Genomic DNA, 13,496 nt, shown 5'->3' with positions numbered 1-13,496 from the left:
TTCTTACTCGGTACATAAACTTGGTGTCTTGTTGAGCTCCTTCATATCATATCTCATCAGCAATATTTGAATTTCACCCCAAACATTAAGCCATGGGTTCCATTCCAACCCCTTCCAAGAAGACCTTCGATGTCCTCATCATTGGCTCTGGCCTCTCCGGCCTGGCCAGTCTCCACCACATTCGCAAACAGATGCCCGACTGCCGCGTCCAGGTCCTCGATAACGGCGCTGATGTCGGCGGAACATGGTTCTGGAACCGCTACCCCGGCTGCCGGTTCGACTGCGAGTCCGTGTCATACGGCTACTCTTTTGACAAGGAGCTGTTGCAAGAGTGGCACTGGAAGGAGGCATTCTCTCCCCAGGCAGAGACTCACAAGTACATTCGCCGCTTTGCCGAAAAGAACGACCTGTACTCCCACATCCAGTTCAACACCTCTGTCAAGTCCGCACGCTGGGACGACGACACGCGCACATGGACGTTTGTCGACCAGGACGGAAACCAATACGTTACCACATTTTTCCTGAGCTGCATCGGCTTTCTTTCCACGCCGTCGCTCCCAGCTATCCCCGGTATCGAGAACTTCAAGGGCACCTCTTTTCACACCTCGCGATGGCCCGAGGACCTTAACGTCAGCCGTGACTTTGCTGGCAAGCGGGTCGGAGTCATCGGAACCGGCGCGACGGGTATTCAGACCATCACAGCTCTGTCCAAGGAGCCAAGCATCAAGTCGCTGAGCGTATTCCAACGGACGGCCACCTGGACAGTGCCTCTTCGCAACTACGACATTTCAGCTCAAAAGATGGACGAGCTGAAGAATAGCTACGACGATATCTTCAAGATCTGTCGTTCTACGCCATCTGGATTTATGCACATGGCCGACCCCAGAAAGACTATGGAGGTCTCAGAGAAGGAGCGCCTCGCTCTCTGGGAGAAACTCTACAATGAGCCTGGCTTTGGCAAGTGGCAGGGCGTTTTCAGCGATGCTTACACCGACCGCCAAGCCAACGAGTTGTACTCCAAGTTTATTGCCGAGAAAATTCGACAGAGAGTGCATGACCCGGAGACCGCGGAGAGTATGATTCCCAAGACCCATGGCTTCGGAACTCGCCGCGTACCCCTGGAGAGCGGATATTTCGAGGCTTTCAACCAGGACAATGTGCACCTCGTCGACCTGAAGAAGGCGCCTATTACCGAGGTAACCTCGAAGGGATTTGTTACTGCAGATGGCAAGGAGCATGAGCTTGATATTCTCATCTATGCCACTGGATTTGACGCCATCACTGGCTCTTTCAGCGCCATCGAGTGGCAAGGCAAGGACGGCCGCCCCTTGATCGCGCCAAGCGGAACCCCCAAGGGTGAGAAGGCCGTCTGGGTTGACAACAGGCCCTACACCTACCTTGGAATGACGGTCCCGTCTATGCCCAATATGTTTATGGTTCTCGGCCCGCACCAGCCGTTCGGCAACGCCACGCGCAACATCGAGCATGCCGTGCAGGTTGTTGTGGATCTTCTGCAGCACTGCAGGCAGAATGGGTACACATATGTTGAAGCGACGCAAGAAGCTGCAGACGGGTGGACTGAGCATGTTTTCGAGTGCAGCAAGGGATCTCTGGTTAACGAAGTTGATAGTTGGATGACGGGCGTCAACACCAATATTAAGGGCAAGCAGGTACGCAGTGTAGTAAGATACGGTGGTTCGGCGCAGGAATACCAGAGGCGGTGCCGCGAGGTCAAGGAGACTGGCTACAAGGGGTTGGTACTAGCTTAGACGGTCTCAATAGAGTTATTTTACATTGCCTGATATCTACCTGTGCTGAAGTAGAGTTTATGTGAAATGATTGCCCTGTCTTAGCCTAGCACAGTTACATGGGAACCCAGTACTAATCAGGATAAATACTGGTTTAGTTTTAAAGGAGTAATTGCACACAGTTAGAAACCATTGGAACAATACCAATACACATCGCTGTCGCCGCGACATGAACGATATATGAAACTTGAAACAAGCAGAAGAATTTCTCATAAATGTCAAACTAAAACATCGTACAAGCAGGTAGCAGAAATGAGATACGAATGAGTCTTCCTCGAGCTAACACCCATGCCAAGAAGGGTACATGACATGTCTAAGACCTGCTTGACAAGACAGGGAGATACTCACACTGCAGACAGAAGCATGAGTGCTTTTCCGACTGGTTTTCCGCGCGAAAAGGTTAAAATGTCCGACTTCGGCCGTGGACATATGCAGTGGCCTTCTAGTGACACATCTCTCGCCACATCATGTACTCTTGAGTCTTATTTTGATAAGACGTTTCTACATGCAGCATGCAAGCTGATTACTATCAAGCCTCTTGAACAATTGGTAAACACCCCGCAAACATGTAAGAGATTACTCCACATCCGAGTGTCATCTGTGATCGGCTGATAAGCGTGTGTGACGCGTGCCCGCCGGAGCTGGATGCCCGAACCCCGCAAAAGACTCCGGGCGACGGGATAGTGTGGGGCAAAAGACAATCGGATTCAATCAGGAAAGTCCTTCCTCGGCCGTGCCACGCGACCGTGGAAGGCCACTCCAGGTGGCTGTTCTAAATGGAGAAAGGAATCGAGTTCAGCATCACGATGAATGAGTACTTAATTGATAGTTTGTTTAGCTAGACATAAGGTGGTAGACACCATCAGCCGCACTCATCTTGGCTTTATACGTCTCATAAGTCATCGAACTCTTCAAGCTACGCCTTTATTTCTTCAACTTTTGAAAGTTATTCATCACAATGGATGTTCCCGGCTTTGCGCTGATTACTGGAGCCGCATCTGGTATCGGCAGAGCTTGTGCCAACGCCTTCGCTCAAGAAGGCTCCGCCGGAATCGCCCTCTTAGATCTCAACGCAGAGGCTCTGGCCACCGTCAAAGCCGAAATCGAAGCGAAAGTAGCAAGCAGAAAACAACAAAATGGAAACCAAAGTGCCAGTCAACAAATACAACTGCTGACGTATCCCATCAACATTGCCGACGAAGCTGAAGTTGATCGCGTCGTCAACGACGCCGCCACCAAGTTCGGAAGACTGGACTACGTCGTTAACGCCGCCGGCATCGCCATGAAGCACGAGGGCGGAGCCGCTTTTGCAAAGACGGACGACTGGCAAAGAATTCTGGATGTCAATATCAACGGAACCTTCTATGTTCTCAGAGCATCGGCGCAAATCATGTTGAAGCAGGAACCCATCCTCTCTACTATCGACGGCCGACCCCTGCAAAGGGGCTCCATCGTCAACTTTGGCTCTATTCAGGGTGTCGTCGGCATCACTTTGTCTACGGCGTACACGACAACGAAGCACGCGGTTATCGGGCTGACTCGCACGGCGTCTGAGGACTATGCCAAGGACGGCCTGCGTGTCAACGCCATATGCCCCGGTTATACGGAAACTCCCATGACGACGAAGAACCCTCAGGTTCTGAAGGCGATGGAGGAGAGGGTTGCGAGCGCGGTGCCGATGCAGAGGATGGGTAACGCCAAGGAGATTGCGGACGGCGTTCTGTATCTAGCAGGAGGTCGGAGCTCGTTTGTTACTGGCTCCGCTCTAATGGTTGACGGAGGATATACCTCAAGGTAGTCTGAGTTAGTCTTTACATGACATGAACATGTCACTCAATATTCTAACTCTTCTTACCGAGCTCGAATCATCCGCTCTGGATCGCCGAGGTTTCTATCCCCATTCCGCTTCGTGGCTTTCCACTGGCTCCTCGACAGTAGATTACATGTAGTCAAGCAGTCGACGATTCGGCGTTCAACTTCGCGATCTTAGCCGACCATGATACGAATCGTCCATAGGTGGTGAGATTCATGACTAAATAGTAGGTCCCGACTCAAAACCCCACGTGTCCGGTCTTTCGTTATCGCTTCGGGCAACTTTGCCTACCGCTGAAGGCATTTTTCTTGTACTAAGGTGTGCTTTAAGCAATCTCACAACACCCTAAACATGGGGGTCTCTAAGCGCAAAGTATAAGACAAGCTAAGACCTATGCTCGCTTATAACGAGCAACACCGACAAAGTCAATCGTTAATCTCTTGTCATATTCGTCAGCTATACATTAGCATTGAACTCAGTCTAAATGAGGTAAATGATACTTGACGTTGTTGTACTACACTATATCCCCAAACTATAAGTTACACAGCACATAAGATCTAGTATTATCGGAACCTTAAGCTATAAGATGAACGGCGTTGTCCCTCGAGCCGAGGTATCGATGGCACGACATAAAGTTCCACGCAAAACCATGAAAGACGTACTGAAGGATGTAGCTCCGCGCACTCTAGTAACTCCCGACAATCATGGGCAGAGTTGCCATCGCAGGTGGTTCTGGTGGCCTCGGAAGGGTCATTACGAAAGCCATTGTCAGTACTGACAGACATGGTGTCCTCGTTCTGTCTCGTAAAGTTAGTGCAGATTGTTTACAAACTTCGTCATACTTGGAACTTCTAAGGTAATAACATATCAGCCCAAGAACGTGTTTCGGGATCTACCAGACATCGCCTCTGTTGAGATTGACTATAGCAACGCGTCTGAGATTACTGAGTTGCTGAGAGGTCGTAATATCGAGGTGGTGATATCCACTATCGGCATAGTTTCTGAAGACTCGCACCACTCGCAGTTGGCACTGATCGATGGAGCATCTCAATCACGAACAGTTCATCGCTTCGCGCCTAGCGGGTTCTTTTCTGGATTACGTTGAAAGTAAGCGACTATGCGTACATTTCGATCCAACGGGGCTTGAATACGAATTTTGAAGTCTAACCACCGTTTTAGGGGCTATCCATTCCCAGTGCCTGGATATGCTTACAAAGTATCTCAGTACAAGACCGAGGCGTTGAACAGACTAAAACCTACTGGAATGGAGTACACTAGATTCGTTACGGGATTCTTGATGGATTCCTACGGATACCCTGCGTCACCTTCTCTTTCCGTTCGACTGGCGGTCGTGCTAGATATTAAACACTGTGAGGCGGCCATACCGACAGACGGAAACACTCACGTCACTCTGACGCACTCGGAAGCCATTGGACAATTCGTTGCGAAAAGCATCGACATGCCGTGTTGGCCAAAAAGATTGTGGATCGTTGGGGACACTTTGACTTGGAACCAAGCCCTTTCAATTGCTGAGAACATTCGTGGTGAGTACAGCGTCTTTCATGGATTCCGGCAGTGAGCTGATGATTAAGTCAGGAAAGGATTTCAAAATCGAGAACCAGTCCCTATACGACCTGAAAAAGGGATTCATCACTGAACTTTCAGGTAATAAGAGTAGATATTCATGGATCCCGAGAGAAACTCCGGATGCTTTGCTCTGCGTTTGGAACATAGGCTTCATCCAGGGCTTCTTCGACTTGGAGGCTCAGAAAGGCAGAGAGAGGGCAATGAACGAGATGTTTCCCGAGGTCCCGGTACTCAGTTTCGGCGAGTTCCTCAGAAGATGCTGGTTGTAGACTAGAATTAAATCTCAGCCGTTTAATAAAGCGCACCTGCAGTCATTCAATCCAACTTTCTTCTCATGATTGATGCCTTACCTGTGCAATCCATAGTTGATGCAGCGGGGCACAACTAGCAAGTCAGATCATGTTACAAGGAGTCAGAACGGGCGCTTCATCACAACCAATGGGAAATTGAAGAAACTTTCTGCTGAATAAGGTATTTGAATTGAGGCCTATTTCTCGGGCCCAAAACTCAAAGAGCATCTGTCCGCCCATCCTTTTCCGCTCCGGCGGGGGTGGAGTCTCGTCGGACATCATGGACCCCCAAATTGACCCCATTTCCCCTCACAAGTCGCTCGGCACCTGCGGGGCACTGCCGACTCCGGCGGTGGATACGGGCGGCTTTCACGGTTCCCGAGTGGTCAATTCTGGATGCGGCGTGTCATCTGTCCTTCGCCATAGTATTGTCGCGGCCAACGATGTCGATTCATCCTTCCAGTCAACAGGAGCAACTCCGCACACGGCACAGGCCATTCGTATTCCTTCGTGAAGGGCGTGTTTCTTAGCATCGTACAAGAAAGCCACGTCAGGCGGACGATTCGTCAGGTTTCAATCACCTGTTTAACCACGGTTTCTCTTCACCAAGACGTGCTCTGACGATCTTCCATTTCTTCATGACCCACGAGAACCGACTTCGATCCCCACACTATCAACAACATGCCTCTTCTTGAGCAAGACGGGAAGCTCGTCTACACCTACGACGCTGAGAGAGTCTGGGTTGAGCCATGGGGCCCCGATGCATTCCGAGTCCGGGCTACCAAGGCCCGTGAGATGCCCTCCGAGGATTGGGCTTTGTTGGCACCCAAGAAGGCCGATGCCAAGATCTCCATCGGTGACAAAGAGGGCACCATCACCAATGGCAAGATCAAGGCCTCCATCACCAGCGGTGGAAAGCTATTGATGTGGAACTCCAAGGGAGAGCTCCTCCTTGAGGAGTATTCGCGCCACCGCCGAGATGTCCTTGACCCAAAATGCAGTGCATTGGACGTCGAAGCTCGCGAGTTCATGGCCATCGTCAACAGTAACGACTATCATCTCACTGCCAGGTTCGAGAGCGTCGACCCCGAGGAAAAGTTCTATGGAATGGGCCAGTATCAGCAACCATTCTTGGATCTTAAAGGCCACGATCTGGAACTTGCTCACCGCAACTCTCAAGCCAGCGTCCCTTTTGCTGTGTCATCACTTGGGTACGGATTCCTCTGGAACAACCCGTCTGTTGGAAGAGCTATCCTTGGCCGCAACATCATGAGTTTCGAGGCCAAATCCACGCGTGCCTTGGATTACTGGATTGTGGCTGGCGACTCTCCTGCTGAGATTGTAGAGGCGTACGCAGACGCGACCGGCAAGGTGCCCATGATGCCTGAATACGGCCTCGGATTTTGGCAATGCAAGCTGCGCTATCAAACCCAAGAAGAACTTCTCGAAGTCGCTCGCGAGTATCGCCGACGCGAGTTACCCATCGACCTCATCGTCATCGACTACTTCCACTGGCCAAAGCAGGGAGAGTGGAAGTTCGACCCGACCTACTGGCCTGATCCCGAAGCGATGATCAAGGAACTCCAGGAGCTGAAGATTGAACTGATGATCTCGATTTGGCCCACGGTCGATCACAAGTCAGAAAACTGGGATGAAATGGTTGAGAAGGGATACCTTATCCAGTCCGATAGGGGAATCCGGATTGCCATGAACTTCCAGGGAGACACCACGCACTTTGACGCGACCAACCCCGGCGCAAGAGAATACGTCTGGAAGAAGGCGAAGCAGAATTACTATGACAAGGGCATCCGTGTCTTCTGGCTCGATGAGGCCGAGCCAGAGTATACCGTCTACGACTTTGACACCTATCGCTACCATGCAGGATCGAATGTTTCCGTGGGCAACATTTACCCGGTCGAGTACGCCCGTGCATTCTACGAAGGCATGGAAGCTGAGGGCCAGAAGAACATTGTCAACCTCATTCGCTGCGCTTGGGCCGGAAGCCAGAAGTACGGCGCCCTTGTTTGGAGCGGTGACATTGCATCCTCCTGGAGCAGTCTGCGGAACCAGATTGCCGCCGGCCTTCACATGGGTCTCTCCGGTCTGCCCTGGTGGACCACAGATATCGGAGGCTTCCACGGAGGTGATCCCCGAGACGAGAAGTTCCGGGAGCTCTTTGTTCGCTGGTTCCAATGGGGCGCATTTTGTCCCGTCTTCAGACTTCACGGCTGCCGCGAGCCAGAGCAGCCCCAGCATGGGACCACCGGTGGTGCGGAGTGCCACAGCGGTGCGCCTAATGAGGTGTGGTCTTACGGCCCCGAGGTCTATGAGATTTGCAAGAAGTACATGTTCCTACGCGAGGAGCTGAGAGACTACACCCGATCTCTGATGCAGGAGGCGCACGAGAAGGGCTCGCCCGTCATGCGCACACTCTTCTACGAGTTCCCTGACGACAAGGAGACTTGGAGCATCGGACAGCAGTACATGTTCGGAAGCAAGTATCTGGTCTGCCCTGTCCTGCATCCTGATGAGAGAAGGATCAAGGTCTACCTCCCTAAGACCAACAGCACGTGGGTTTCTCTCCAGGAAGGCAAAGAAGACAAGTATGAAGGCGGCCAGTGGATTCAGGTCGAAACACCTCTGGAATGGATGCCTGTCTTCAAGAGAGAGTGAAAGACACAAAATCTTTCAGTAGTATCAATGATACTTCTTGGTATGCATAAGAGACCTCAGCATCGTTATCGTATTGGGCACTCTGTAACTGTCCAACCTCGCTGCTGACAGGTTATCAAATTCATCCATTCTGCAACTATATGTCTCTCAATTTCGGCTGCAATAACACCATAATTCTCTCAATCTTTACAAAAGACGCTCAGGCAACTTAAACTAGACATCGTGTCTTCAGAAGGTAGTTACGCGCCGGTCTCTCGGATCTCGAACTGGGGCTGGAAGCGACTATTAGTCATCGGTAGACGACGTGATAGACTGACGAAACTTACTATTAGCGGTTTCTGGAGAGACATCATCTGGGTTGATTCCTCCACCGGGACTCGGGGGTCGCGGTGATGATACAGGAAGAAGTGGAATGCTGTTTTGTGGCGCGACACCAAAGTTGGGAGTCTTCCTTCGCCGAAAACGTTCCAAGATATTGTGTGGCTGAGAGAGCCACGTTTTCCCTGTTGTCCAATTAGTGAATATGGTTGTGCCAGAAATAATGGTGGAAACTTGCCATTACCCAAAAAGTCTTCTTTGATAACAGTGTAGAGAAGACTGGCTAGGACCGGAGCCCAAATGAACAACGAAAGTACCTGACCATAACCAACAGCCGCTTCAGAATAGTAAGAACCCATGGCAACTGACTGGAAGCGACGCCAGAGTGTTATGCAACCGAGGCCCATGAACATGTTCATCCAAGCCACGAAAGAAAACGCGCATCTTAGCCAGAAAACCAGACGTGCCTTGTTCTTCACGATCCAACTTGGCCAAAAGTGGAAGGTTCTCGCTCGGAGAGCTAGCGTCAACACAAAGAAGACCAGAATACCGACGAAGTATATGACCTCTTGAAAATAGAATGAAAATGACACATAACTTGTGATGAAACCTTCGATATCTCCGTCATAGTAGAAGAAGCCCCAAATGAGACATGAAGCGACCGTGAACGAAGCACCCGGATCTGGCTGGCTTATCTGCTGCAATCCAGGATACCCTAATGCTCCGGTAGAGAACTGAAGTTTCGGAACAGCGAGTAGTTGCATGGCAGCTAGCTGGGACTCCCAGAAGTTGTCTTCTGATAGCCCAGGCATTGTGAAGTGCAGGTCATACTGGCTTGCAATGTTCATGGCAATTGTTGATAGCAGTGTCGAGCAAAGCAAACAGACCCAGAAGGCGGGATGTCGGTGGGATCCATAACGCGGTAAAGAGGCCACGGCAATGACAGCGCTTGCAGAGAAGTGGCAAGCAAGATGTGTGATAACACCGTTGTACAATACAGTTTCGTGTGAACCAACAGTTACGAGAGCAGCTGCAAGCGACAGGAGAAGTACAACGCCGGTGTTGAGAAAAATGTCCATAATTCTGGTGAAGTCTTCCGACGTGGCTACGCTTGCTGGCGAATTACTGAATAATACTTGTCGGTGCTTCCAGTTGTGCCAGCATGAGTGGAGGATGAAGAAGGTGGCTAGACAGGCCTCGATAATGTACGATATGAACATCTAAAACGTTGAGGTCAATATTTGTCAGTGAGAGAGGTCGTGTGCCGTACCCCTATGCCAGCAATATCTGGATTTCCAGAATTCTCCAACGATGAGCATAATGTCTGATAGCACTCCTGTTTCCGGGCGCCGATCTCGCTTGGTCCGAGTAGGTTTTGATGTCCCATCCAGCCAAAGAATGTCTGAATTGAGACGTTCTTGTACTCCTCGGGTAAAGAAATGAAGGCCTGTTGCATATCGTTGATCATATCGGAGGCCTCCATGTGCAATCCGGGCGGCCACCAGCGAACTAGATCAGCCTCGCAGTCCCCGCCAGGTGCCCGGGAAACGGCCTTTGCCATCTCTTCAGATATGCAATGCAACTCGATGGCTGGTCTTGTAATATTTAAAACGGCATCTCCAATGGGGTTCGTCAGATTCGCCAGCTGTGGATATATGAGGAAGCTGGCTACGTCGCGGTCTACTGTCTCATTTGTAATGTTGGACATGAATGACGTAAAATCTTCCACCCAAGATGACGCTGCCACTTCCATGAAGTCGAGGTCCTCCAGGTTGAAATCATCCGCATCAGCTCCAAGGCTTGCAACACTGCTTGACTCCAGGTTATGGCTGTGGTACCAAGCAGCAGCCACCGTGCAGTTGTCAGATATATTTCCAGCGTTGATTAGGCAGAAAGCCATGGCGAAGTCGTGAGGCATTGCTGTCTCGTTGAGTAAGTCTATAGCTGTATAGTTCCATTCTTGAGGTCCGTTCTTGGTGTGTTCGGGAAACCAAACTTCGGCGTAGTAAGGATATAGAGAGCTTGCATTGCTGTCCACTGGCAATGAGAAACTTCGAACACGATGAGGCAAGAATAGTAACAGAAGGTATAGAAGAATAGTGAATGGAAGTTCAGTTCTTCCTGTGAAGCAGTGTCGTTTCATCGTGTTTGTTTATGATAATCGCCGTTCGGATGTTGTCGCTTAAGTTTCTGTTCGGGTTGGCATATTGTCAAGGTGTTGCGAATTGTGCAGAGTCGATGGGAAGATAAATCAGATAGCCATAGTCTTTCATGGGCTCTGCGGTTTATGACGCGGCTAAACTTGCAGCATGCGATCAGGCTGGGTCCTAATAGCATCCAGTCAATGACAAATTCTCATACGTACAGCCCCATCCTTCCAGAAAACGAGGCAGACTTTTGAAAGGTTATTTTCTAAAATAGGAATGGTTGCATGCGGGCTTCTTTGAAAAAAGCGGCACGTAGATCAGGCTGCAGCATAGCGTAACATCACCTCTGCAATGGTAGAGTCTATACATCGCGTGATGACAGGGACTGATGCCACGGAACTGAGTGCGTCTGACAGAATTTCAGCAATCATGCAGTCTTGGAGGCTGAAAATCAATCGATCACGCCTACACACGTCAGTCAGGCAGCTCTGACAAAAGTCCCGTCTCGGATTTATCTCGAACTTGAGTTATGCCGAGTACTGCTTGATTTGAGTTTTCGCCGTATGAGTCTACGGCGGAGTTATGCCGAGTACCTAGCATCTCTAGTGACCAATGACCTCTCTATTTTCGTGCAATCACCTCAGTTTTGAACATGCAACATCAATTTGATTTCTGCACTGATAAGGCACTGTTATCAGACATGACTCCAACGTTGAGGTGTCTCCCGAGAACGTACACCGGGTATTACTCTGCGGAACATAAAGCCATGGCCCTTGTAACAGGGCCGGGAGAACAAGAATATCTCTATTGTCACACGATTTTGATGGTATGCTTGATCATACTATTTTTACCACCTGGACCTTAAGGTCTTCGAACGTCTCGAAGCCAGGATGCGTCGAGTAAAACTCAATGAAACCAAGCCGCTCATATGCTCCCTGATTGTCCCGAGACCTTTGCAGCACGATTCCGCCCCAAATCGCATCTGATAAATGATACAAAAGAAAGCACGTCACCTCAACATGTCCTGCCTCCAGGTTCCCGTTATCTGCGGGCCAGACACACTTCTGCAGATACGGCGTGCCGTCATGCTCCCGCCCCAAGATCAACTGGGTGTCAGGCCAGAACACGACGGTCTCATGGATCAGTACGCAATTGTCGCACCTCTGCTGGATTGGAAGATGGCCGTCGTAAAATACGTCGTACAATGGGATCGCCAGATCTGGCTGCAAAGGGGGCGGGTTGGTAATGAAGCTGCAATGCGGATGGCTAGCAATTGACGATCCGCGTAAGATGAGCTTTCCCGGTAGACCGACAAAGACACTCATCATGCGTCCGCGAAGCGTAAGACTGCAGCTTGAGCTCATGATGTACGAAGGCTGGCTGCAAACCTTTGGATAGTAAAGCTCAACAACGTCAGCTTCGAAACGGAAGTCGTTTTCCCTTGGCAAGGACCTATAGTCGATAGGACCTTCGACGGATGCCCAGCTCCATGACGGTGCTTGTCTCTCGGATTCGATCTTTGCCAGTGGAAAGAAGATGTTTTTCGTGCCGTCCCGGTCGAGACAGTGCCTGCCAAAACACCGCCACAACAATCCTGGAAGTAGTTGGCTCTCCCAGATTCCCGTTATACATCGATCTTCCGCTTGATCCAGGATTTGTGCTGCCATCGCCGAGATTGCCGGAAGTCTGTCTCTCTCAAAGCTCATAAACATCCTGGTGTATTCTTTGATAAGAAAGGTGTACCAGTACATGATCCGATCAAAGTGACCCGAAGATGCGTTCTGTGACGGGTTCAGAACTTTTCGCTCGTACTGCATCCGATCAGGACAGTTATAGTATGACTCGTTTCGACCACATTCGCACCAATGGCTGGTACGACATTCGAATGTCACCTCCGCATGTCGAAAAGTAAGAACTCGGCGTGGGACGAGACGCTCCTGAAAACACCACCCTCGCATCCAAATTGGTTCTTGACCATTATTGCAGACATGGTCGATCTGATGTCGATACATAATTCCCTGTCCCGCGTCGTGTGAGAGATACTGTTCGGGCCGTTTCTTCAAGAAACCTTTCTCATCGCCCCACGCTACGGCGGCTGCGATTGTGAAATACGAATCCTGATAGATTCGCGCCATTTGTGCCGATTCCGTTTGCCAGTCCTTGCCGTCGCCTTGCAAGATGCACAGAGAGTCGACCCAAAGATATTGAACTCCCAACTTTCGAGTGACCGTTACTGCATCTCGGAAGGTCTCAGGAAGCTCCTGCCATGGGATATGTTGCTTTCGAACCTCTATGTTGTCTGTGGTCGTGATGCAACCCCGTTCAGTGCCCCATCGATGGCTGAGTGCAACGTACTGCCCATGCGTGTCTTCGGTTTCTAGCAATCTGATCTCTTCGTCCGTGTGTCCAAGATCGAGAACTCTACGAGGGAGTACCGGCGCCTCAATTGGCTGACAAAGTGTGCCTTGATGGTTGTCGTTGCAAAACTTGATCCAGCTGGAGATGCGATCGATAGATTGTTCTGATCCCGGAGATTCCGATATAGGGGAGAGGGAACCGATCTTCAGGTTCTCGGGAGCCCCAGCGACGGCAAATAGCTCAAGAGAGGCAATGCGAACTGGATAATTGCCCCCAGCTGAGACCCGGTAACCTGTGCCGTCCGTAATTGTGGACGGGAGCTGTGAAGTTTCAGTCACGGCTTGCATCAGCGTCTTGCTTGCTTGACATCCCGCTAAGGCGCTTTCTTGGAGTTCGTTGGCTAAAACGCCAATGGTTTCTAAGTTGCCATTGTTGACATGTTTGCAGACTTTGCAACTCTCTCGGTCATGGCGAGAAATCATACCGACCATTGTTCGCATTA

General features: G+C 50.4%; 4 protein-coding genes across 4 annotated transcripts; 3 read left to right on the top strand and 1 right to left on the bottom strand.

The window, feature by feature from the left end:
- Positions 1-92: 92 nt before the first annotated feature.
- On the top strand, positions 93-1,769 carry CkaCkLH20_11785 (phenylacetone monooxygenase; the record flags this gene model as incomplete). The annotated part of the gene is made up of 1 exon (XM_038894499.1): positions 93-1,769. The coding sequence occupies one exon, from the start codon at positions 93-95 to the stop codon at positions 1,767-1,769; it is 1,677 nt and encodes a 558-aa protein (XP_038740144.1).
- Positions 1,770-2,766: 997 nt separating this feature from the next.
- On the top strand, positions 2,767-3,606 carry CkaCkLH20_11784 (short-chain dehydrogenase reductase family; the record flags this gene model as incomplete). The annotated part of the gene is made up of 1 exon (XM_038894498.1): positions 2,767-3,606. One exon carries the CDS (start codon positions 2,767-2,769, stop codon positions 3,604-3,606), a length of 840 nt encoding a protein of 279 aa, XP_038740143.1.
- Positions 3,607-6,179: 2,573 nt separating this feature from the next.
- On the top strand, positions 6,180-8,171 carry CkaCkLH20_11783 (glycosyl hydrolase family 31; the record flags this gene model as incomplete). Its single annotated transcript, XM_038894497.1, has 1 exon — positions 6,180-8,171. The coding sequence occupies one exon, from the start codon at positions 6,180-6,182 to the stop codon at positions 8,169-8,171; it is 1,992 nt and encodes a 663-aa protein (XP_038740142.1).
- Positions 8,172-8,410: 239 nt separating this feature from the next.
- CkaCkLH20_11782 (uncharacterized protein) lies at positions 8,411-10,407 on the bottom strand (the record flags this gene model as incomplete). Its single annotated transcript, XM_038894496.1, has 4 exons — positions 8,411-8,443; positions 8,498-8,674; positions 8,807-9,709; positions 9,760-10,407. The coding sequence occupies 4 exons, from the start codon at positions 10,405-10,407 to the stop codon at positions 8,411-8,413; spliced, it is 1,761 nt and encodes a 586-aa protein (XP_038740141.1).
- Between the last annotated feature and the right edge of the window lie 3,089 nt (positions 10,408-13,496).

Source organism: Colletotrichum karsti (assembly GCF_011947395.1).
Source record: "Colletotrichum karsti strain CkLH20 chromosome Unknown Scaffold51, whole genome shotgun sequence".
NCBI lineage: Eukaryota > Fungi > Ascomycota > Sordariomycetes > Glomerellales > Glomerellaceae > Colletotrichum > Colletotrichum karsti.
The sequence above is the reverse complement of the archived record's forward strand: the minus strand, read 5'-3'. Positions and strand labels throughout refer to the sequence as shown.